The sequence below is a fragment of the Trichosurus vulpecula genome, chromosome 4 (genome assembly GCF_011100635.1).
Source record: "Trichosurus vulpecula isolate mTriVul1 chromosome 4, mTriVul1.pri, whole genome shotgun sequence".
In the NCBI taxonomy this organism is placed as follows: domain Eukaryota; kingdom Metazoa; phylum Chordata; class Mammalia; order Diprotodontia; family Phalangeridae; genus Trichosurus; species Trichosurus vulpecula.
In genome coordinates this window covers 9,335,196-9,362,500 of record NC_050576.1, presented here as the reverse complement: position 1 = coordinate 9,362,500, position 27,305 = coordinate 9,335,196, and the positions used below count along the sequence as shown (strand labels likewise).

At 38.9% G+C, this 27,305-nt stretch overlaps 1 protein-coding gene across 3 annotated transcripts in view; it reads left to right on the top strand.

Annotated features, from left to right (window-relative positions):
- The window catches only part of LRRC7 (leucine rich repeat containing 7), a 442,956-nt gene that overhangs the window by 316,160 nt on the left and 99,491 nt on the right, over positions 1 to 27,305 (top strand). For all 3 annotated transcript variants that reach the window (XM_036753706.1, XM_036753704.1, XM_036753705.1), the window contains exons 14-19: positions 14,640 to 14,739; positions 17,078 to 17,202; positions 19,474 to 19,722; positions 24,187 to 24,387; positions 25,806 to 25,917; positions 26,121 to 26,301. In XM_036753706.1, coding sequence (XP_036609601.1) covers positions 14,640 to 14,739; positions 17,078 to 17,202; positions 19,474 to 19,722; positions 24,187 to 24,387; positions 25,806 to 25,917; positions 26,121 to 26,301 — 968 coding nt within the window. The remainder of the gene's footprint in view (positions 1 to 14,639; positions 14,740 to 17,077; positions 17,203 to 19,473; positions 19,723 to 24,186; positions 24,388 to 25,805; positions 25,918 to 26,120; positions 26,302 to 27,305) is intronic.

Below are 27,305 nucleotides of genomic sequence, written 5' to 3'. Positions count from 1 at the left end.
GGAGGAAAAATAGCACATCTTAATATTTAGTGAAAAATTTGTTATAGAAAATATTACTACTGGCTGACCCATCTCTGCAGATCTTTGTGAGAATAATCTACACATACATTAAGGACATCCTTGATGGGTGTTTGCAAAGGGAATAATCAGGCCTTTGTCAACAGTGATCTAAAGCTAACCATATTTTTAAATAATCGCAGAGTTGACTAAAACACGGAGAATATCTCATTTTACTGTTCTTCTGTTGTCACTATAAAAAAGGTGTTTAATGGGTAGAGCCAAAGGTCCCTGTAAAGGCTGGCTTTAAACATGAGACCTTCCATGTATGTCACAATCACACAACATTATGAAAACTATAACCCCAGAGGTAACTTTGTTCAACATTCCTCAGATTCTTAATATGAAATAAGACATAAAATAGGAGATGTGTTCTCCCCAAAGTGGCATGCCACCATCATAGAGGATGGCAGAGAGGCTAAAACGGGATTTTTGAAAAGCATTTTGCAAATCTTACAGTGCTATCTAAATGCTGGCTATCATTGTTATATTATTAGTGTTACTGTGGTTAGCACAGAGTCCAAAAGAAAAGAGATTCTCTATAGATGGTAAGGTCTTCCTTGTGCCCTTCTTTGTGGATGACGTATTCATTGCAGCAAGCCCTAATCCTTACAGAACCGCCTAGAGGAAATCTATATTCACTGAGAAGAGTGTGGCCTCACTATTCACCAGGAAAAACCTTGTGGATGAAAAATGGCTATTATTCAAATGAGGACATTCAGTTAGATGGAGAACCCGTATGGCTGCTCCAACATCATATTTATCTTGGCCAGTCACTAAGGGTGAACAATAGTCTGCCCTCAGAATTTAGCAGTAGCTGAAGAGTAGAATGCATTTGCCTTTATGAAATTATGCCATGTTTTAAATGACTTCAAGCTTCTTCCAGAAACAACAGCTCATCTTTTTAACATCATTGTTCATCCAATGACACAATATGACTGCAAGTCTTTCAAGAATTAACATTATCATTTTTCCAAAGGGCTAAAGAGAAGAGGCATTTCACTCATTAGCAAGCTGCAACATATTACCCTGGATAACTGTACCAGGAGAATGGTGTTAAGCAGGGGGGGGGGGGGCGGGAGGAAGACCTGTAGCCTTGAGGCCACACATGGCCCTCTAGGTCCTCAAGTATGGCCCATTAACTGAATCCTTTCATTAAGAAAATTTAATAATAATAAAATCCTTTTATTAAGGAATTTGTTCTGTGAAGTTTGGATTTAGTCAAAGTGCCACACTTGACCACATGTGGCCTCAAGGCCACAAGCTCCCCAAAGGATGTGATCAGAGAGAAGTATGACTTGGAAAGGAGACCTGTCAGTCAAATAGAAAGAACCAGGGAGAGTCAATGTACTGTCCATGTTCTCCCCTGGCATCAGCACAATGAAGGCAGCCTGTGAGAGGAAGATGGGAGTCAGGATGAACCAAAAACTGAACGACTGAGGCTAACACAGGAGGCAAATATGACTGCATCTATATTACCAAAACTTGGTAGGATGAGATCTAGGGACTGTGGCTCTAAATGAATGAACTTTATTCAGAAGACGTTGGATAAATAAAGGAAGTAAGAGGTCTATTTAAAATCATATATTCAAAAGATGCACTCATGTGACAAAGCATAGAAAACAGAGCTAGCCAGTGGAGAACATGTGAATGAAGGTGAGTGAGAGCAGAGAAGTATGTCTTCTTATTGTCAGGCTCTACTGCCGATCCCTGCAGAAAAAGGAAAGGAAGGAGAAGCTGGGAAGCAGATCTCACCCTAGCCGAGTAGCATGCTATAGGAGCAGCAGCTGGATAGAAGAGTAGTTGAGGCAGCACACAGACTGCTGGGCCTGAAGTTGGGAAAGCCCGAGTTCAAATTCAGCCTCAGACACTTTGCTAGTCGTATGATCCTGGGCAAGTCACTAAACCTCTGTCTGTCTCAGATTCCTCGTCTGTAAGATGAAAACAGTAATAGCACCTACTTCACAGGATCGTTGTGAAGATCAAGTCAGATATTTGTGAAGTGCTTAGCACAGGGAGTACCTGCTTTATGGTAGACGCCATATGAATGTTACCTATTATGGTTATTAGTGGTGGAGGAAGAACTTCGGTTAGGACATCTTTTGGAACTCTGTGTGTGTGTGTGTGTGTGTGTGTGTGTGTGTTTGTGCCAAAACCAGACATGCCAACAATTTCTTGACTTGTTTTAAAGATAATTTCATCCTTGAAAATTTGAAGAATCTGAAAAAGAGAAATCTATTCTGAGTCTGATCCTCACTAACAAGGAGGAACTGTTTATATAGGAGATGAAATCTGGAGATAATCTGGCATGTACCTTAGACTTTAGGAGAATGGATTCCAAAGAGTTAAGAAAAAGGATAGACAAGATATTTTGGATTTAAAGTCAACAGAGGGTCAACCCATTGGTGATGGGAAGTTAACAGTAAATCCTGAAAGAACTAATTCTGGTGAGGAGGAAAACAGAAAGTTGTGTACATAGGCTTCTATGAATGCATAGAAAATGCACCAAGTAACCCATAGGATACCCATTTTTCTATGTGGGCTGTCTAGAAAAGATATTCTAGGTTCTAGGTACAATTTGGCTTAGCACCTACTTAAAACCATAGCTAAAGAGCTCATACCAATGTGTACACTTTGACTAGCCACCCAGAGGTGATTATATCCAATAATAAGGGTACCTTTGATCCCTTATCCTCCTATCTTGTCTAGCAGATTTCCCCCTCAATAATCCCCTGTCTAACCACTAATCTTTCTCTATTTAATGGTTCCTTCCATAAAGCCTTCAAATGTGACCAATCCTGCACTGTCCTTAAAAATCCTTCCTAGACTCTATCATCACATCAAACTATCAATCCCCCATCTCTCCTTCCTTTATCAGACTTCTAAGGGGAAAAAACCTGTCTACTTTTATTGCTTCTGATTCCTCCCCCGTCATCATTCAACTGAAACTGCTCTCTCCAAAGTTTCCAATGACCTCTTAACTGTAAGTCTGATGGTCTTTTCTTAGTCTTTATCCTTCTGCACCCATCTTCTGCATTTGCCATTGCTGTTCACCTTCTGTTTCTACATACTTTCTCCTTTTTGGTTTATGATCCATACCACCCCTCTTACCTGTGAGTGTTCCCCAAGGTCCCTCTCTATACTCTTTCACTCAATCGCATCATTAACATCCATGGGTTTAATTGTAGCCTCTATTCACATGACATTAAGTCTATAAATCCAACCCTAATCACTTCCCTGACTTTCAGTTCTACATATTGGCATTAAAGGCAGAGCTAGAAAGAGCCATAAAGACCATCTAAACCCACTCCCTCCTTTATAGATGAAGAACTGAGTCTTAGAGTGGCTTAATGACCTGCCCAAGATTACATCCCCAACTTCCTACTCCTCTCTTCCCATTCCCCTCAACCTTATCCCCCGCCAGTGTCTCATTCGAAAAAAACACCCACCTGGGGCAGTTAGGTGGCACAGTGAATAGAGCACTGACCCTGGAGTCAGGAGGACCTGGGTTCAAATCCAGCCTCAGACACTTGACATACCTAGTAGCTACCTAGATACTACCTAGTAGCTGCGTGACCTTGGGCAAGTCACTTAACCCCAATTGCCCTGCCTTCCTCCCTCAAAAAAAAATACCCACCCCTTCCACTGTGTTTTCTGGAATATCTACTCCATAGGTAACAAACTTGCTTTCATTCTAAATCTTTTCCATTCTTCCACTTCCATCTTCTGGCTTTCGCTGAGAAGTGGCTCCCTCCCAATGATACAGCCTCCTGGCTTTCCTTTCCAACTTTGGTTATACTTTGATTCCACTCAACTCATTGGATGATGTGGGGTGGCTAGAATATACTTTGCTCCCCTCTCCTACTTCCAGTGTCTCTCTACCACCCTCACTCATGTGATGTTTGGGTGGATTATTTGTGCCTGACCTGTGGTAGAGCCTTCTGAGCTCATATTAATCCAATCAGCCACAGTCAGACTCACTGTACTTTGACTCCAATGTAGTAATGTCATGATCCTCTTCAAGAACAAATGACAACAATCAACCAACTAACCAACCAGCCAACCAAGCACAATCACTCAGTAGCTTATCTTTTAAGGTTCCATGTCTATCACCCAATCAAAATCTTGGTAGCTGTTGTCTACCTACCCCTAGGACACTTCATTCCTCAAAAAGTTCAGTACCTGTCTCACAGTCTTTCTCTCTTCCCCAACTCCTGCCTGCCCTCATAAAAGACGACTTCAACATACATATTGCTATTCTCTCAAATACTCTACCCTCCCAGTTCCTCGACTTACTCATTTCCCATGACCTACTCCTCTACCGCACCTCAAATACACACAAAGGTACTCGTAGCTTGATCTTGCTGTCATGCACAAAGACACCACTTCTACATTCATGAAATCTGAAATCCCTTTCTCTGACCACAGTCTGTTGTCATTTTACCTCTCCCTCTGCTTTGCAATTCCAAACTCTATTCTCTGTCCTCATTGTTACAGCTAGTCCCTCAGCTGCCATCACTTTTTACTAACTATACTCTCCTCCCTTCTCCATCTTGACTCCATGGTGAACCAAGTCAACTCTACACTGTCCTCTTCTCTAGATTCCCTTGCCCCCTTAGCCTGTCACAATTCATTGCCTTCACTCCTACTCAAATATTTCTGAATAACACTGGAGAAAAATATAAACTGGGTCCACCACAAATTTATGTTACATAATCTCTGTCGGACCTTCACTGAGACAAGCCAATTATTTTACTCATGCCTAATTGATTCATCATCCCACACAGCAATGACCTGTCCTTCCCTCCTCAAAATTCCCATGACTCCACCCTCTGAGCTGAGAACCTTGCTTCATATTTCACTGAAAGAACTGAGGTCATTCACTAAGAGACCTCTTTTCCCCCTCTTCCTCATCTTATATCACCAAGTGCCTGCTTCTGCTATCTCCTCCTTGACCCCTGTTTCACATGAAGAGATGGCCATTCTCTTTTCCAAGGCAAACCCCTCTACATGCAAAATGGGCCTATTCAGTCTCATCTTCTCCCAGAGATTGGCCTCTCTATCCTCCAAAGTTTCTCACTAATCTTCAATCTCTCCTTGTTTGCTCACTGCTTTCCTACTTCCTACACATATATTCATGTAGTCCCCATCCTCAAAAAACTCTCACTTGGCCCATCTATCCCCACTAGGCTGATACTTCTCTTCCTTTTGTAGCTAAACTTGAGAAGGCAGTCTGCAACCAGTGCATCCACTTTCTTTTTTTCCCACTCTCTTCTAAAATCTCTACATCTTGACTACCAGACTCTTTATTCAAATGAAACTACTCTTTCCAAAGTATCAGTGATCTCTTAGTTGAAAATCTAATGGCTTTGTTTCAAGTCTCATCTTTCTTCATCTCTGTGCGGCCTTTAACATTGTCAAACACCTTCTTCTCAATCCTTCTCTCTAGGTTTCCATAAAACTGCTCTATTCTAGTATTGCTCTTATCTGCTCAACTTCTCCTTCAGAGTCTTCTTTGCTAGATCTTAATGCAGGTCACACCTGCTAATGATGGGTGGCCCTCGGGACTCTGTCCTGTGCCCTCTTCTGTTCTTTCTCTATACTCTTTTGTTTGGTGACCTCATCACCTGCCAAGGATTCAATGATCATCTCTATGCTGATGACTGTCAGATCTATTTATTCAGCCCTTATCTCTCCGCTGACCTTCAGTTTCCAATCTCCATCTGGCTGTTGGGCATCTTGAACTGTCTTATAGACAACTTTAATCACCATGTCCAAAACTGACCTCATTATTTTCCCCCAAACTCTCCCCTCTTTCTAACTTTACTATTATTGTCAAGGGTCTCACCATCCTCCCAGTCACCAGGCTTTCAATCGAGGGAGTCATTCTTGACTGAGCCTTCTGACTCCCTGTGCCCAGTCTGTTGCCAAGTTCTGTTGCTTCTGTCTTTGTAAAATATCTCCAGTATTCCCTCTTCTCTCTTCTGGCACTGCCACCACCCTGATGTTGGCCCTCATCACCTCATGCATGGACTGTTACAATAGCCTTCTGGTTAGTCTCCCTGCCTCAAGACCTTCCCCCATACCCCACCCCATCTCTCATAGCTACATTGTACCTCCTCCTTACCTCCATCCTTTCAATCCTTCTTTCCCTTTTTCATAAAGCTCAAAAATCATCTTCTGCACTCAAAATTTCCCAATCCTTCCAACTGCTAGTGCCCTCCCTGAAATACTTCCCAGTATTGAACTGCCTGGCGTCTATTTCTTCTCTACACAAAAACACACACAAATACACATATACACATACATATTGTATTCCCTGATAGAATGTCAGCTCCTTGAGAATGGGGATTGTTTCATATTTTGTATTTGTCCCCAGCACCTAAGCTAGTGCTTGACACTTACTAGGTTCTTAATGAATGATTTTTGATTGATTAATTGATTTAATAAAATGTATTTAATCATGCAGCATAGCAAGTTAAGTGATAGGAGATCTCCCCAAGCATAAGGGGTACATGTGTAATATCAACTGAATAATTCCTATAGTGATTCAAAGTTAATGAAATTTAATTATAGGCTAGATATTGCTTAGGAAATATTCATGGAAGAGTAGGTCCTGAAATGAGTCTTTATTCCCCTTCCTCCCATCTCTCCCTTATGTTCTTCATCCATTTCTGGGCTTTCCTTTATCTATTTTTATAACTTTATGTTTGATTCAATTCACCAAACATTTATTCATTTTCTACTGTGTGAACTTTTCTAAATTCTAGGAGAGGTGCTAAGTTTCCATATGACAGAATCACTTCCTTCATGGAACTATGTATCTTTGTATGGAAATAGATAGGTAGATAGATAGATAGATAGATAGATAGATAGATAGATAGATAGATAGATAGATAAAGATGTTTATGTTACATCTTTATTAGTACACTGGGTTGCTAGAAAAAAAAGAAAATATATTAAATAAGTGGCTTTGGTTCATCAATTCAAATAATGTCAGGTTAACAAGCATTCCTTCAGTACTTACTGGGTACCAGATATCATGCTAAGTGCTGGAGACACAAAAGAAGGAAAAAACAATCCCTGCTGTCAAGGAACTTACAATTTAATGCGAGAGACAACATGCAAACAACTATGGCCAAAGCAGCCAATGACAACCAAGATAAATTGGAGATAAGCATCAGAGAGAAGGCATTCTAATGAAAGGGAACCAGGACATGTTTCTTGTAGAAGCTGCGATTTTGTCTGAGACCAGAAGGAAGTTCAGGGCAGCTGGGACACAGGGTCGAGGAGGGAGCAAGTTCCAGGGGTGCAGGACAGCTAGCAAAAGTTTGCGGAATCAGGAGATGAAGTATGTTGTAAAAGGAGCAATGAGGCCGATGTCACTGGATTATAGGATATTTGCTGAGGACTAAGGTATAAGAAGACTGGGAAGGTAGAATGAGCCCAGGTTAGGAAAGACTCAACCAGATTTTATATTAGATTCTGGAGGTAATCAAAAGTCACTAGGCCATTGAGTAGAGCAGGAGGAAGCAGCAGGGAAGACCTGGTGAGACAGATGGTTCAGGAAGCTCGTTTGATAGTCAAGTGGAGGAAGGGCTGGAGCTGAGGGAGTCTCAAGTCAGTGACCCCAAGCAGAAGGTGATGTCAGAAGTCCAGGAGCGAGATGGTGAGACAGTGAACCAGGTAGGACAGTATCACAAGAGGGAAGGGACAGATGTGAAAGCTGGTAAGATGGTGGAATCAACAGAACTTGGCAGCTGATTCTATATGAGGAGTGGGAGAATGTGATGAGTCAAGGATCACACTTGGCTTGTAACCATGGGAGACTTCAGTAAGATAGTCTCAGTAGTCAAGATGGTGATATCAGACCTGAGATCAGGAGAGTGATCTAAGAATCGTCTGCACAGAGATGGTAATCAAATCCACAGAAGCTCGTAAGTTCAGCAAGCCAAAGAATATACAGGAAGGAAGGAGGGAAAAGGGACTACTTCAAATATAGAAATAGCATTTTGTTTAAAATATTTGTATTTTTCATGCTTAAGAGTGTAACAGTCTCTCGAGACTCAACATTTAGTTTTCTGGTTCATATCTTGCCTCTTTCAGCTCACAGCAACATGTATCTAGCTTTTCAGTTCATAGTCAGAGGTAACACAAATATGACCAGTGAACTTAGAGATTATAACTTAATCTTATCTTTAAAGAGAAGACATAAAAAACCAGGGACACAATCCTCAGAAGTAGGCCTTCATATTCCTTTTATGCCAGCTTTTAATTATATTGGAGAATGAAATGGCAAACCATTCCAGTATCTTTGCCAAGAAAACCTCGAATGGGATCATAAATAGTCAGACACGAATGGACAAGAATTATATTCAACTTCTTATTCACAGATTTATATGTATATGCACACATACACGTATATATATATATACACATATACACATATATATAGCTATAGATATGTAGGTATATACAAACATATATATATACACATATATACATACACATACACACACATAGAGATTGATATAGATATAGGTAAATAAAAGATTTTCCTATAAAACTACTCCCAGATGTTTATGCTCTACTGGTTCTGCATATTCATCCATATCTACAGTATAAATATCAAAAGTGAGGATTAATGACAAATTCTGTCATCTAAAAATACCATGAAATAGTTCAAAGAATTGCTTCTTAATCCTGGTTATTATCTCATATCCACCCCCTCCTTTCCATCCTCACTGCCACCACCCTCTTGGGCCAGTTTCCCCACTCCTCACTCCATCCAATGAGTCCTTATCTGTAGAGCACTCAGCACGGTGCCTGGCACATAGTAGGCACTTAGTAGATGTTTGCTCCTTTCTGGCCCTTCCCCAATCCATCCTTCACATCACTGCATCATCACCAATATCACCCTGCCCCCAGGACTCTGTCCTGTACCTTTTTCTCTCTCCACACCTCTAACCTTATCAGCTCCCATAGTCTGGAGTACCATCTTTTATGAAGATGATTCTCAGATCTGTGTACCCAAGACTCTCTCCAGAGTTTTGCTTCCATATCCCCAGTAGGCTATTAACTAATATTTCAGTCTGGATGCCCTGGAAACATTTCAAGCCCAACATCTTCAAGACACAACTTGCTGATCTTTCCTCAAAGCCCACCCCTCCTCCAAACACACCTATTTCTAAAAGATGTGCCATTCCTCCAGCCTTCCACATTTATAACCTTAGCACTAACCCCAACTCCTCTTTCTTCCTAACCCCACAGCGACCAATCATAAAATCTTGCTATTTCTACCCCTAAAACATCTCCACTCAAGTAGCCACCATCTTAGTTTAGCATTCACGCCTCTTTTCTAGACTGTTACAATGGTCTCTTGGTCATTGATCTCTCTGCCTCAAGTCTCTTCATACTTCAGTCCATCCATGAACCTGCCAGAGTAAATTGCCTTAAGTGCAGTTAGGAACATGTCCCTCACCCACTCACTCAGTCCCAGTGCTTCCCTTTTGATTTGAAGATAAGATATAGATTCATGTTTGGTCTTGAACACCCTTTGCAACTTGGCCTTACCCTGTCTCTCTAGCTTCATTACACATTGCTCTTCTGCAATCTTCTGCAGCCTAGCCAAACTGACCTTCTCTCTGTTCTTCATACAAAGTGCCTAATTCCCCTTCTTTATATCTTGGAGTTGGCCATCTACCCTGTTTGGAATGCATTCCTTCCTCACAGCCACCTCTGAAAATATCTGTTTAAGACACAGCTCAAGTGCCACTTTCCACCCAAAGCTTTTCCTGATCCCACAAATTGCCAACATCCTCCCTCCCTAATAACCTAGTATTTAACTACTTTCTATTGATTCTCTATGTACTTAGATGTGTGCCTATTGTACCTCACCTCAATGGAGTATAAGCTACTTTAGAGATCGTTTCATTTTTTTGTATTTGTATCCCTGGTTCATAGGACATTGCCCTGGCACATAGTAGGTACTTAGCAAATGCTTGCTGATTAATTTACGAATAATTTTTCTTTCCCTGGTTCATAGGATACTGCCCTGGCACATAGTAGGTACTTAGCAAATGCTTGCTGATTAATTTACAAATAATTTTTGTTGTGTATGGACATAGTCACATCACGCCTCGGCTCAAAACTCTTCTTTGGTTCTCCATTATCTAACAAACCCTCTGCTTGCCCTCTACGATAGGGTGCAGCACCCCACCTTCTCAGCTTGCTCATGCATTGCCTCTCTCCATGACTTTTGTGCTCCAGCCACCTGGGCAATTCAGAATCATAGAATCTTAGACTTGTAGTTGCAATGGTAAGAATTCTGGATTTGGAGTCAAAAGAGCACCAGGTTCAAATTCTGCCCTTGGAACCTACTGGGAGTATGCTTCCAAGGGAAGTCACTTTACCCTCTGAGTCTTCTCTGTGAAATAAGGATGAGCAACCCTAAAGAGCTGCCTCTCAGCACAGTCAGAAGGATTGTCTGGAACTTGCTTTGTCAGCCTTAATCACTGCATAAGTGACAATGTTTGTACTGTTGTTATTGTTGCCAACTAGCATGCCCTCTGTCTCATTGCTTAAAGATCTTCAAGCAACTTCTAAGATTTTCTGAACAATGAAGAAAATCCCCAAATGGGAAATTCTATCCCTTCCTTAGGCGGCCCTTCCTGCTTCTGTGTTCCCCTAATTCTTTGGAAGTTTTTCCTTTCATCAGTACTCATCTGACTCTCTGCAACTGCCGTCCACTTCTTCCCTTGATTGGCCAAGCAGATCAAGCCTAATCCCTCTTCCACACAAAGGTCCTTCAATTACTTGTGCAGTCAAACTACACACACTCTCCTAATATAGAAGGCACAGTAGCAGGTCCAGCGCCAGAGCTGGGCTGGCAGAATCTCTACCTAAGAGTTCACAGGGTACCCTTGAAGGGATGGGGTGATTTTCGCTTAATGCTATCAGCTCAATCCCTCACTACAATGTGTTCTCAAACCACCACCTCCTTGACCACCACATCCCCTCAGGCCCAGACCCTGAGCCCAAGAGCCTTGAGAATAGCCAAGCCTCTAGCCCAGTGCCCTCAGCCACCAGCCTAAGAAGCAGCCCCCAAGAAAATGTAGCCTGGACCCTCTTCTGCAGGAGCTAGAGCCACAGCAAATAAAGATCCAGAAAGGAAAGTCCTTGGCCATCCAATAGTTCATCAGAACCTGACTCAAAGTGGGAATGGTGTTCAGGAAGAGACATGACCATCTGCTTTGGGGCCTAAGGACCATGGGACCTTCCCATATGACTTGCAGCTGAAACCTTTCCTGGTGTTGTCTCGCCTTTTGAATGTGAGCTCCTGGAAAGGAGGGCCTGCCAGGCTTTTCTATCTGTTTCCCCCATACTTTACACACAGTAAGCACTTAATTAATGCTTTGTTCATTCACTCATTGTTAACTGGCAATGATTAGTGCATCCCTTTCCTTTAACCACTTACATTAATTTTGTATATGGGATGTTCTTACTTATAGCAAGAATAGAAGTTGCAAAGTATACCCGACTACACACCCTGTTGCCTGGGGGTGCATTTTTCCCTTTACCTCCTCAGTTCCTGCAGAGAGTAGGCTCAAACATAAGGTAGTTTCTACAAAGTATTTGCACCCCCCCACTGAATCCACCTCTGAATTCACCATACCCAGTGGATAAATCTCTGTAGCTCCCTCTTGCTGATGTTTCATCCATGCTGAGTCAGGTCACTCACAATCCAGCTTCCCACAAGCCTCTGGCCCCTAGACCTGTGATGGCTTGCCATTCTGTGTCCTACTCCCCACCTCAGCTTTAGCCCTTCTCTCTCTGTGTGTGCACACAGCCAAGAAGGAAGGAGGACATCTCACTTTGTCCACTTGGTGCTTTTTGCATGCCCCACTTATGACTGTGCTGCCCATCAATTGTTCTTCTCTTTGGTCTTGTTTGACAGACCACACTCAGCTGCTCCAAACTGAGGCACATATGAGCCCTTCCATTCCACATCATCATGGCTTTTTAGAACCAGGCTCCACAACCTCTTCCAAATAGAGAATTTCATCAGCTGAGGAAATTGTGAATGTCTGCCAGCCCTCTGTTATACCTAGAAACAAATGTCATGTCCCACACAAACTCTTCTCTAGAAAAAATGCTCATACAACGTCATCATGAGGTCCTATGCCATCCTGGACACCCTTACCTAGATGCTCTCCTAAAACATGATGGTGCCTAAACTACCCAGGGTTTGTGGTCTGGCCAGGGCAGAGAAGAAGAGCAGCACCCACTTCCTTCTGAACACCAGACATCTCTCTGCAGCCCAATATCATATGGCTTCTCTGGCTGCCATATCATACTCTTGATTCATAATGAACAGGCCACCCACTATAACCCCCAGCTTCTCTTCAGACACCATCCCCCCCATCTATTCCTTGAAAAGTTGATGTTTTTACCCAATTATAAGACCACACATTTATCATTATTAATTTTATTCTTAGTCCAAAGTTAGAGACTGTGTCACCTTTTGGAATCCCAATTCTTCCATACATTAACTGTCTTTTCCAGCTTTATGTCATTGGAAATTTGATCAGCATGCCATCTTTGCTTTATCCAAATCCTTGACAAACATCTGAAGCAGCACGGGGCCACAGACAGATTCTTGGGCCATTCTTAGACACCTGCTCAGTTGACCCTAAACCTGTGGTTCAGAGAGCATGTGAGAGGTATGTTCATGATACTGTACTCATAATAGGGTCTCCTTCTATCTACTGAGATAAATCAAATTTTAAAAATTAATGGAGTTCTTGAGTTTTGGCTAGAGCTTGATATAGTCAGACTTGATATTTTCAATCCATTTGGGCCGGTCACCCAAAATATCTTGTCAATATGATGTGAAGTGTTCAATGCATCAAGGAATCCCTATACATCATAATAAGTCATACTTCATTCTGAAATCAATGTGAAATAGAGAATCTATTTTAGACACCTAAATCATGGAGAACTTCCACTAAAATCATGATTCACTCTTATGGGAATTTGGATAGAACAGAAAATGTCTAATTAACTTTTTCTTTAAAATAATGGTTTTTCATGTGTTCCTGACATTTCCGTATAAAATGCTATGTTAACAAAATATTTTTTTCTGTATAAACAAATGCCATACAGTGAACAGACTTTCCAAAATATTAAATAATTTGACTATTTCAGACAAGCTTTGAAGTATTATATAAAATTGCTTATATTATATTCAACTGGTTTTTTGAAAGATTTCAATAAATCAGTTTTTAAAAATTAATGGAGTTCTTGAGTTTTGGCTAGAACTTGATATAATTGGACTTGATATTTTCAATCCAGTAAACATTTCTTAAGCACTTACTATGTGCAAGGCACTGTGAGATATATGTATGTATGTATATATGTATGTATACATATACATACGTGTGTGTGAGACTTCACACTATTTGGTCAATAAATGTATCTTTTATCTGTATCATAAAGCAAAAATTCAAAGCAACTATTCTTGATGGCATTTTAAATCATGTAAAATCTTTGAACTCTGCATTTCACGAATTTGGTTATAACTTCATTGTGATGTTTGATCACAGATGAGGTAATATATGTAAGTGCATTCTCTTTATGTATGTTAGGTATTATATGTATCACTCGGAAAGCACATCATTGAAAATTAATGGGCATGCAGAATTATACCTAAAGCTTTTTTCTTTAATAAAAGAAACAAATAACTTGATTAAGTTTGGGCATTCCCCACCAGAGCCCAGCTTTGGTGATACTGATCAATGAAACTGAACCTTGTTCTGTCTTCAATGTTTCAGGGTTCTGTGATTTTGTCTGTGTAGATATTACTTCTACCTTCTCCAACAGTTATGATCTCCTAAGGGTTGCTATGGCTAAAAATTCATCATCCTGAGGACAACCGCTAATGGATATCTCTGAACAAAATTGTTTGTCAGAGGAAAACATTTAATCCATCCTCAGAACTCTACTCAAGGCCTCGCCACCTTGATAGGGCCTACCATTGGCCTAGCAGGAGTGGGGAACCTGCAGCCTCAAGCCCACATGTGGCCTGTAGGTCTTCAAGTGAGGTCCTTTGCCTGAATCCAAACGTCACTGGGGATTTGTTCTGTGAAGTTTGAATTCAGTCAAAGGGCTGCACTTGCGGACCGAGAGGGCCACATGTGGCCTCAAGGCAGCAGATTCCCCAACCCTGGCCTACCCTTTAGAGTCCAGAGTTTTCTCCAAACCTTAGTGAGGTACCAGACTAGGACATTTTTGGACTAAAGACTGTTTTTTGTAATATGTTTAATAATCTTCACTGACATTCAGTTTGGAATCCTGAAATATGTTTCTGCAGCAATCTTCATTTATATTATATATACTCTCATTTCTTACCTCTCACCACTCTACTACGACTCATGTTCAATTGTTCATTTACAGCCCTGAAGAAGGAATTTTGGTACTTTATTTGGTATCATTTTTTTAAAAAATTCTTCAATTTGTACTGTACAAATGTACATGTACATTTTTGCCTTTCTGATCCTGTTTTGTTTTCCCCTTGTTTACAGTCAAAGGCCCTTATCCCTTTACAAACTGAAGCTCACCCAGAAACCAAACAGAGAGTATTGACTAACTACATGTTTCCTCAGCAACCTCGAGGTGATGAAGGTAAATCGCCATCAGAAATATCTTCCAAAAACGAAGTTTTAAAAATTTTATAATATATAAAGGGACTATTTTGGTTTTGACTTCTGGACAGTGACATCTGTGGAGGGGTAAGGCTATGGATTTGTTGATAGTGTCAGTGTCACAACTTTTAACAATTGAATAGATGTATAGAAAAATAATTGGGGTTTTTTCTGATCCAGGAGTACCTTTGCTTTTTCTCCAGCCTAATCATTATGTCCAAAGGAACATCTTCAGAAGCATTCTGAAAAGTTTCCCTCCCTGGTTAAATAGAAATGGCCAATTGAATTTAAGGAACTTCCTGACTGGAGGTATTGTAGATCTAGGAGGTAATCAATCAAAAAAGGTTCTGGCATTTCCTTCCCAGGGTATTTTAAACAAGCACTCAGTTAAGTGGAATGATACAAGGTCAGTCTGAGGAGAGCAGAACTAACTCAAGTTCTCATGGAGCTGTTATCACCTTGGGTTCGTTCCCTAGTTCGACAAGCACAAACCACATAGCTCATGAACTTGTGACATCAGCTGCCCTTAGAAATTAATCCCAAAAAGGCATTTTACAAAGAGTTACAATCTTGTCTTTCCCAAGGTGAAGCATTTTATCTAAGAAATGTTAATAAGCATTTTTGGAAATTTAAGTTAAGAATCAAGGATTAAAGGGTGAGGTTAAGTGCTGAAGTGCTGGGAAAGTAGCCTCTTGATCCTATTGATTCTTCATGTTTTCAAAGAAATCGATTATTCATTCTTGGGGTGCTGACATGGGCAACTGCACCCCCAAGTGCTAATGAGTGGGAATGTGAAGGTAAATGAAGGTGAGGTTTTTCCAGAAAAAGAGAGAGAGAGAGAGAGAGAGAGAGAGAGAGAGAGGCAGAGAGGGAGGCAGAGAAACAGAAAGGTGAGGAGAAAAGAGAGAGAAGTAGGCAGGGAGAGACAGAGAAGAAGGGAGGGAAAGAGAGAGAAACAGATACAGAGAGAGGGGGGGAGACAGAAACAGACAGAGGAGGGAAAGAGAGACAGAAGGAAGGGGCATGAAAAGGAGACAGACAATGCTGCTTCAAAAAGTAACCCTCTTTAAATCCAATTTTACTTGAATTAGGACAACTTGTAAATGGATCCTTCTTTACCAGGTATGCCCCTCTTTCTGGTTTTAAGATTAAATTATAATTTAATTTTTTTTTTTTGTAATTCACAAATATAAGTGAATCCTTCAGTTTCTTCTTGTATTATTTTATAAGCATTTTTACCTTTTAGGAATCTAAGAATCAACATTAATTTGAAAAATATATCCCCGTATTTAGTGTATTTGAAATTTTGAGTTATGAAAGAAAAAACAACCATGTTTATTTATATCATTACTTGAAGATTAAAGCCTAAATGCTCTTTTTATGGAATAGTAGTAGTGGTACAGGTAGTGTTCTTTATAGTTCCATGTTCAGGGAACCTTCAGGCAAATTCTATTGAAAGATTTCTCCTTTGAAGTTTACAAGAAAAAAATGAAACGACATTCACAAATATCTTCCTTGGAAACAGACATTTAAATAAAAATCTACTTTCTTCCTTGATTTGATATAGACCTATTGAAGTGAGATGTAGCATTAAGACAATAACAAAAAATCTGTCATATGGGGAAAAAAATCTTTACCCCAGGAGAGATAAGGGCAGTTACTATATAGTTTAAAATCTTGAACTCCTAGTCATCTTGGGCTTTCAGAGACACAAGCGGGATTAATAGATGGATAGATAGACACACTTTCCAAATTGCTTAGAAGACAAGAAAGAAGTCTGACCAAGGCCATAGTTCGGAGTTTCAGCATTTCAAAATCACTGTCATTGCCCAGCCTTTTAAGGAAAATAGAATATGTAGGAGTCATTTAACACTGTTTTTTCAATTTCAGACTTGAATGGAATAATTGGAATCCATGTATGAAAGTTCACATTCCTTCTCCCAGATAGAAAAAAAAAAGACGCCTGGTTTTATCCAAAAACAGGATAAAATGCTAGGAACCCTCTTCCATAAGAAACCATATGTATACAATGTTCTAAGCAAAATATGCCACATCTCACCCTCTACATATCCAATTGTCCACACTAGAAGGCTCAGAAGCAAGGCCAGTTTGGAATGAATGGAAATTAATAATAGTTGATTTTAAGTTAAACTGCAAGAAGGCCATCTGGTAATTGGAATGTTGATTGTGCCTCCTTTTCTTTTTCAGTTTTTAGTACCTTTCAGCAGTTTTTGCTTGATGCATTAATTAAGGATTGTTAAGAATCCTCTATTAGAAAATTACTTTTACTCTGATAATCCTTTGGAATGTAACTGTAGATTTCCAGTCAGACAGCGACAGCTTTAACCCTACTCTGTGGGAGGAGCAGCGACAACAACGAATGACTGTTGCCTTTGAATTTGAAGACAAAAAGGAAGAAGACGACAGTGCTGGAAAAGTGAAGGTGAAGCTTCTATGTCTTCTTTCCCAGCCTCTCAGTCCCCAACCCACTAGGAGTCTTCCAGTTTTCCATTGGTGTTATGTATGCAGTCAAGGGTTAGAGCATACTGAATAATGGAAGCAATCCTTACATTTTCCCATTAACTGTTTTTAAAAATCGCAACATGGTCTCGTTTCATAAAGATTAAGAACCTTGCAGATTCTTAATCTGCCCATCTGGTTGAGCTTGCTCCTCATACTTCCCCAGCTCTGCCTGAGGGATCTTTGAGATACTTGTCATCGCCCTAGGGAGAGAGAGTCAAGCTGGTAGCCAATGAGAAAAGACCATTCTGAGTACAGATTAAAGTAAAATAATCATCATCGTGAAAAAATTAAATGAATTCTCAAGAGATTTATTTCAGTCTTTCTTACACAGCCTTGGTTTTCTTTTACTTACTGAGCAATGTATCATACAAACTGAACTGAGGCTAAATATAATGAATTTTGAACTTTAGTATTAAAATGTCAAGGATTGAAGCATCACTGGGATAGTTGAGAAAAGACCAGGAATAGATTTAAATCTGAGGATACCAAGTAATTAAGGACAAGAGTAACTAAAGCTGGTAGATGATGTTTTTATTGTTTCAAATGTCCTCAAAATGTCAACCTTACAGGATATTTAAATAAATATCCTTTAGTAATTTCCAATTCATTTAACTTAGATGAATTCAGAAATGTAAATACATTTCCACTTTTTGTCAATGTCAAGTTTCAGTGTCTTCTATCATCATGGCAACATCTTGGATCTCCCATTAATTTTTTTTCTTATTATTTATGCACTTTTCCCATCATAGACACTAACAACTCTCACTCTAGTTGACTAATTATGCAGGTAACTTAATATGCATCTCGCCGACAAATTTTGTGGTCACCTTTGACTTTACACCCTTTCCTTGACCCCACCCATTTCCTGACCTTTCTCTTGAACATTAAGGTGCTCTCTGGATAAAGGGAAGCAAGGTAGTTGAGCATTCACTGATGTACCATGGGTTTTTTTCTAGTAACAGGGAAAAAAAAAACCTTTATTATTACAGGAATTTTGCAAAAATATCTTGGTGTCTTGGTGATTATGGGCTCAAAATAACTTGGGAGGATTTTTACTTAAGTTTCCAGGAAAAAAAACCAGTCTTGATCAGAATTTCTCATGCTTTTAAGATTATCATTAAGAGCCCCCAAAATAAACAAAGACGGTGCTAATCTCCCAGAATTTTAAATCCTCACCGCAGCACCAATGCTAACACGCTCTGCCTTGGACTTCTGAAGCATTTTCCTACTTTACTGAATTTCCAAAACTCCCAGCACTTTTCACCGACAATCTTAACAGAGCATCTAAGAGGGCATGAAAAGAGCGTGGAATCTGATCTGGAGTGTGTGTGTGTAACAATCAAAGCAGAGCTGTTTCAGTTCCCAAAGACTGTCAGTTCAAACCATTATTAAAAGTCTGCTTTGTTGAGTTGATCAGTCAATCAACAAGCATTTATTAAGCACTTTCTACATACCAGGCACCAAACTAAGTGCTGGGGAGAAGAGAAAGGCCAAAACAAGGTCCCTACCCTCTGGGTGGTGGCTTATTATGGGGGGGTTGGGGAGGGAGTTTGGGGTTTATTCTTTTGGTTTAAGTTTGCTTTTATTCTTTTGTTTTTTGCTTCCACATTAGCTTTTCTTTTTACTTTGAGTTTTTTTCGTGGTTTTTGTTCTTGTTATGGTTTTGTTTTGTTTCATTTTTTTAAAATTTCCATCTACTTGGTCGTGGCTAATTTAAGTACTTCCAATGCCAGTGTCTTTGGGGCAAATTAGAATACAAACATTCTTCTAAATAAGTCATCATGGAGGCATGATGAATGGGTTACACTGAAATCTTAAATGAGGTTAATCTCAATTTTCTGGTTCATTACATGTGCATTAAATTCAGTACCCATGTTATCTCTTAATATATGTCAATTCAGAAAATGGAAAACCTATGCCATCAACTTCCATATGAATTAACGTATAGTTCCCTAACTGTGTGTATAGCATAGCATGATTGCTGCCTTTTGTGACAAATTTATGACCCATTAGCATCCTGCTGTAATATTGCTGTTTGATAAACTAGAGAGAAAGCTAATTTGCTTGCAGTTTTTAAATGCATTACCAAAAAAAAAAGCACTAAAATTAGGATAAAGAAATGATAACAAACTGAAAGTATTGCTATAGTGCTCCTCTTTCTCCCAGAAAATGGAGATTCCTTCTCCCACAGGATCACCCTTGCCATGCCCCCTGGGAAAGGGGCCAGCGTGGGATTACCCTCCAACCTGCCAGACTGTCTGGTGATTGCTGCACACCATGGGCCAGGTGTGATCAGCAGATCCAAGACATGCCAGTTCCCCAGATTGACCCACAGCTGGCATGGGGTTGTATAAGTGGCCTCCAGCAGGACAGGAGCATGTGCACTCCATTGCCAGTTGCAGCAAATTCCACCACTCTTCCCTCTCTAAGTGGCAGACAGGTAGGCCTAGGTGTTTGGGGCAGGAGATTCCCCCCCCATAAAGGCTGCCTTGGAGCCAGTGGTCTATGGGGTATGTTCTGCATGGGTTTTGTAAGGAATGATGATTGCCTACCTGTTTTCTAATCGCCATTATTTAATCCAGATTGAATTTTGTTATGGATACTTGGCAATATCAGCATCTGTATGGTGGGGTTGGGGGAAAGGGGAAATGTTAAAGGGGTGGGAAAAACAGTTTGGGGCACCTCCAGGGGGGATCAGTGGGGTGGCTTTTGACTTGGGTGGACCAATTTTGGTTGTTTGTTGCTTTTATTGTTAATGATGGACTTTCCCATCCTAAGCATGAGCATATTGGTAGAACATTAGCCCCTGGACAGATGTGTTGCCAGAGTTAGACAACTGATTGATTTAAACTTCATGGCAATGCACATTTGGAAGTAGGTGAACTATCTAAATCTTTCATTTTTAAAATGACATTACATTTGGATGAAAATTCACAGGAAAGGAACATTGGCACCAAGATGGGATTTTGTTAAAAAAAAAACATCAATTTACTTTAGAGTTGTAACAAATAGTAACATTTTAATGAAATGATAAACCTGCCATCTTGGTCTCAGACTTTTTTACAATTGCATTTATTATTACTTAAAGAAGTACTAACTAATTGTATTCCTGACACATAACCAACTGGATTTTGAGGAAACATGGTTTAGTGAATAGCTTTGACGCAAGAAGGATCAGATTCAGATCTGCCTCAGACTTTTACCACCTGCATGACCCTGGACAAATCATTGAATCTGTCTTAGCCACAGTTTCTTTATTTGTAATATGAGGGTGGCCTAGAAGTTCCTCTGGCACAACTCTATGGTCCTATGAGTCTGTGTGCTGGACAAAAACATTTCTGCAAAGTCAAGCTGAGCAAAAATCTCTTCCTATAAAGTGTTCAGAGATTTATTTTAATTTCAAAAAATTCCACCTCAGAATAAGATATTTCATAATGAAATTCTCAGCACAGTAACTATTTTTCTACTGGAATTTGATTCAAGTAATTTTTTAATGAAACAATGATGGCTCTATTTTAAACATAGAGATTTGTCCATTTCTAAATTCTAGTCTTGTAAACATCTATAAAATGCTTTGGCATTAAGAAATTTCAACTTCAAAATTAATGTTTTGATATTTCTAAACCACAGATTTACTGTTTCAACTTTTAATTCTTAAACAAAATAATTTTTCCAGTTCATTTAAAAATGAAAGAGAAAGAGCAGAAAACATTTGCTTCTTTTACATAAACTGACTGAATATTTCAGTAGGTTTTTCTGTTCAATAAGATGTATTTTACATCAACAAATACTATAGGGTAAGTGATATAACACAACATTTCACTAATCAAATAATTGTTAGTAGATATGTTACCTGAATTTAAACTAATTACATTTTTTCTAGATTATGTACTAGAATAAAAGATACTTTTTCCTAAACATTTTAAAATTTTAAAAAAAAGAAATATATTTTAGATTATTGTGATATTAACATAATTGTTTCTGATCATATATTTATCATCACTGGAACATTTGGCATACATATTGAAAATCAGTAAAAGAATCATTAAGGTATTATGAAACATGTATTTACTAAATTTTTGAAAGTTGGTACTATACCACCTTGCGGCACATGCTTCAGACACTCAGGAAAAAAATAAATACAAGTTTATTTTAAACAAAAAAGAGTAGATTGTAAATTGCCAGTTTGTCTCTATAATACTGTGTGTGTGTGTGTGCGCATGCGTGTGTGCACACGTGTGCGTTGTGTGTGTGTGTGTGTGTGTGTGTGATGCCTACACTGGTGAGTTATTTATAGTATCAAAATATCTTTGATTGGTCTATCCCTGCCACTGAAGTAGATTTACTTTCAAATACATCTGAATAAGATTAGAAAAACACCAAAGGTAATATGGCAAAGCATATTAATTTAGATCTTGATTTGCCAATTTTTCCCAATTTTGCCAATTTGCCATTTTTAATTAATGTTAATGTCAACTTCCTTTATCTTATAACTTTAACTTCTCAATGACTGTCACATCTATTATTTCATCATATCTTTACAACAACCCTGTGAGATAAATTAAGCAAGTGCAATGATCCATATTTTACATATACAGCAACTGAGTCACAAAGACTTTGATTTACCTGTAGTGGCCCTTTTTGTTAAGAGGAGAGCTGGGCCCAATAATCAGGTCTCCTGACTCCTAGTCCAGCGGTACTTTCAAATAAGACCATCATGCTTCCTCTAATAAAGCAATGAGATTATTTTCCAGGCTAAATATCTGTCCCCAAATCTGTTTTATATAAATATATCTTCATTTGAATACTGGACATATTGCCAAAATATAGTCACTTGACAAAATATTCAGAAAATGTCATGAATGTAGTTAGGAACACACTATCATGTAATCGTATCAATAGGAAGCAGGTTTGACAAAAAAAATAACAAATTTTATTCCAACTAGATCTTGGATGAGCAAAATGGCTTCTTTTCTTGACTTCTAGAATGTACCATAGAATTGAAAATGTCAAAATTACTTTGAAGATAAAGAAATTGTGGCACGTATAACTTTAATTTTGATCATATTTGAACATAACTTTCCATATAAACACTATGTGTTAATAAAAAATAATATACTGACAGAAATCATAATTCCTGGATTAAAATATATGCATTTTTAGAAATGATTATTTTTTTACTTAAAATTTCTGATATCAAACAATGCTAAAGTTCAATAAAATAATTAAAAATAAATCAAATATGGTATATTACCATTCCCAATTTACATAGTAGTGTATTATTACAGGATTTTACTAGCAAAAATACTAATTTTTATTTAATATTTACTGTGTGGAAATAATCTTTTTAAAAGAAACACCTTTCTTATAACATCTACACTGTATGTAAAGCTTATTTTCTTTGAAGCTTAGACTTCAATAGCCTTGTGATTTGTTATATTTCTATGTTAATTCTCATGTTATGAATTCTAATCTAATCTATTTACATGACAGAAAAAAATAAGCTATCTATGTACCTTTCTACCAAAATATTTTACATATCTCTAAACAACTTTATAAATAGTTGGCTACTTCTTATTACCCCTATTAGAAATATAATCTGGACAGAGCAACGAAAAGAGGTTTGGTTTGGTTTTTTGGTTTGGTTTGCTTGTTGTTTTAGGGAATTTGGAAATATTCAGTTCCTTTTGGATGGCAAAATGATTTATGTCATCCACATTAGCCTCACCACCATCAAGTAGAATTTCCTGTTTCCTAAGAATTTTATCGAGTTATACACACACTCAGTCAAACACACACACACACACACACACACACACACACATGCAAAATTTCCACATCTAGATGAAAATCCAAAGCTGTCATGTTCATATGTTACTCTTTTGTTAGATAGCATGAGTTTTTTAGTGGGATAAGACAAATGTGCACAACTTAATTTTTTATTATTTTTAAGTCAGTTCTGATAAATGTCTGTTTCAGTCCAACTACATTGTGATAAGTAACCCAAAGGCAGGCTATTCAATAAGGAGTTTCTCATTTTTCTATAAATTAGCTGTTCAGAAGCATCACATATACATAATTCATTAAATTTAGATCAACAGAGTGAAGCAGAGTTTGAGGTGGTTTTAAGGCCAATCTTTGCCAAAACAAAAGCTAAAAGCCCTCTTGTCAGAGGACCATTTGATGGCATCGAGCTAAACAGCAATCAAATGGAAGCCAAAGCATTCTGGCTAGACAATTGCTTCACTTCTCCCTTTTTCTTGACTGGTTTAACTCTGATCTAACACATTAAAATGTTGTACTTTACTTGGGTGAAACTAAATGTAAGTGACCCTTACAATGCTTCTCTCTCATCCTACTTTGGAAATGATGTACATTTCAAAGTAATGTGCTCATTAACATCTCTCTCTCTGATGCATATTAGGACACCAGATGTTATCTACTTTTCATTTTTTTTCTTTTACATATAACAATACTGCATGAAATTCATTGAAGGAGGGATGTCTCCCCTCTTTTCCTGCATGTGTACCATTAACATCAGTATTATTACCTATAAGTAATTAATGAATGGAAGGAATAAGCCCTCAATGTATAAAATATTAAGTGACTAATAACAAAATGATTGAATAGTTTAGATTTTCTGTCAATATTTCAAACATTTAAATTGCTTTGATTCTCAGACATCTGCTAGGCAGATCTGAGAAAAGAGGAAGATCTAAAAACCACATGAACAAAAGAACTGGGGAGTATGATAAGCACTCTTCCACAGAAAGTAGTTGTTCAAATGCCTATAGTGTTTGTGATTTCGTGTGTACTTTTACTAGCTATTATGCATATAATGGAAGCTGTGCGAAAATGCATACCAAAGATATTTTATATTAAATTTCTTATTATAAATTTGCAGGTTGAGATAAACCTAAAACGATATCCTACTCCTTACCCAGAAGATTTGAAGAATATGGTAAAATCTGTTCAAAATCTGGTCGGAAAGACAAGCCATGGAGTGCGTGTTGAGAATTCAACTCCAGCGGCCAACACAGACCAACCCGTGAAAGAGAAGTACGAACACAAGTGGCCAGTTGCTCCAAAGGAAATTGCAGTTGAGGTATTTCCAAGTTATTAGCAATTTCCAGTATGATGTGGGTGACTAGAAATGCTAAGAAATATGACATTGATTTGTGTTTAACAGCTACTCCTGGTAAGTAAATTACTTCAAGGACATTAGTTGAACTTTTAAAAATTCATCGAAACATTTGTCATATTTAAAAACTGAGTGTCACTTTTGCATTAAATGGTACTCTTTCAGTCTAATCGTTAGCAGAGAACCCAAATTTTCCAAACTTTTCTCAAGAAATGGTTTACTTACCCACAAAAATCTGGCCAACACCAATTATGTTATGGTAATGATATATTTTTGGTTGACCCAAAATATTCATTATATTAATCATTAAAAGGGAAAAAACTATTGTAACAAGCTAAATTTATGATTCTTTATTGTTGCTACTATACATGTTTCAGACTTCATCACTATTTGCATTAGAGCAGATGGCATATGGCTTTCTTATCTGTGTCAGGTCTTTCACGTAAAAACTCATTAACAACAACAAAACACCTAAAGGGAAGTAATTGCTCCCTCTCACCCTCTGAAAGCAGGATTTGAGCACAAATCTTCCTGATTCCATTCCCAACACTCTACCCACTGTGCTACCTACCTGTCCCATGTCATAAGCCCCAGCCCTATCAGAAAACCAGATATATCTCCTAGAGAAGCAGTGCGGTGTGGCCACTGGAGTGTACCATCTGGAGTTAGAAAGACCTAGGCTCACATCCTGGCTTGGATGCTTCCTGTTTGAGGGACCACGGGCTAGCCGTTTAATGACTGTGAACCTCAATTTTCTTGACTGTAAAATAGGAGAGGCATCCTTGTGCAGTAGAGAGCTGATTTTGGAGTCAGGAAGACCTGGTTCAAGACCTATGTGTGACCAGGTACACGTCATTTAGACTCTCTGTGCCCCAGGCATCCCAGTAATCCTGTAAATTGCCAAGAAGTTGTTAATCTGCATTGATCTGGTGAGTTTCTGTACAACAATGATACCTCTGGGACCCAACATCCCAGGGTTGGCATGAGGCTCCAATGCCTAATGGGTGTAAAATGCTTTACAGATTTTATAGCACCCTATAAATGCCTATAACTGTTGTTTCATATGTATTTTATCATGGTTGTGCTTTAAGTTCATACAGAGAACATGCGTTGTCAATCTCTCAGTGTCCCACCTACGGCTTTGCACACAGTACTTCGAGTACTTTATGAGTAGGTGCTCATAAAGACTGCTGGACCAATGAATGTGGGTTTGCCTGCCCAACATAAAGAACTTCCAGGGCTCACTCAAATTGAGGATGCAACAGGAGGTCTCTTTCCCTTCTCCCCCAGGGTGCTTTGAGCTACGTCACTCTCTCTGATTTCAAGGCAGCCATTGGGTCACTTTCTATTCATGGGTTTTCTCTTATTTTCCCATCCCTCAGGATTCCTTTGTTCATCCAGCCAGTGAAATGAGGATTGGGGAACTTCACCCTTCGCTGGCCGAGACTCCGCTATACCCTCCCAAACTTGTTCTTCTAGCAAAAGACAAAAAGGGTAATACTTACAAACTGGCATTTAAATAATTGCAGGACATTTGTACAGGGTTACCTGTTTCTCATGGTATTTCATGTACATCTCTTTTACAGTTGTGTTTTCTGAGAGCAGAATGTGGTGTTTGTTTTCAGATCATGATGTTCTGGAAAATACTGGATTGTAAATAGCCACAACTCTGATAACTTTTCCCCCTTAAATTTCAGAATCAACAGATGAGTCTGAAGTCGATAAAACTCAGTGTCTGAATAACAGTGTTTCCTCCGGTACTTACTCAGACTACTCACCTTCTCAGGCTTCCTCAGGATCATCCAATGCCCGTGGTAAAGCAGCATCTTTGCAAACAACAACTAAAGATACAGGAAATCATTCTCTGTGGGGCAACAGGTGGGTTGGGGTTCCCAAATGACTATTTATTTTGTCATTTAAAAATAAAACAAAAATGAAGACTACCCTCTTGCCTCAGGGATTAGTTTAAGCAATCGCATGGACACAGCAGACAGAGAATCCCAGATTGAGTTGGTCAAATCACTGAGGACCCAACAGGTGAGGGCACTCTGAGGATGATGGGAATAGGTGTCAGAAGGACCTCGTTGGACTTCCACATTCCTGAACCATGTTTAAAATTATCACATTGGAGCACTGGCTGGCACTAGCATTAACCTGATGAAGTCAATGGGACACACAAAAGCATTTAGGTCATCATCAGTGATTCTGCCCCACCTTCTCCTATTCACAGATGAGTAAGTAAAGACCCAAGGAACAACAGCCATCCAGGGCAGAAGGGGCAGGCTCCTAAAGAGGAGCACTGCTAAGTACTCTGCTCTATAATCCGTTTAGAGTATAGCCTCCTTGGTTATTAGTTTTGCTTTGGGAGCAATGGACAAATTATTGTCAGCAGTTAATGCATCCCATGGTCTTTCATTTTTGCACAGATATTATAATATTCCTACTGCTGACATTGTCTTCATCAACAGTTAAGAAACTACTACGAATGTTTAAAAGTGAAACACTGTGATATAGTGGGAAAAATTCTGGGTTTGGAAACACATGACCTGAGTTCAATGTCCAGATCTGCTACTTGCTAACTGTGTGCTTTTAGGCAAATCATTTAAACTCTCTGTGCCTCAGTTTCTTTACCTGTAAAATTGCGTATGTGAACCAAATTAACTCTAAGGTCTCTTCTGACTCTCCTACTATATAGATATAATAGATATAGATACGTGTATGAACATATGTATATATTTTTGTGGTTCAGTCATGTCAACTCTTCATAACCCCATGGGCTGTAGCACACAGGCCTTTCTATCCTCCACTACTTCCTAAAGTCTATCCAAGCTTAGGTTCATCACTTCCATGACAATATCTAAACATCTCATCTCTGCCATCCC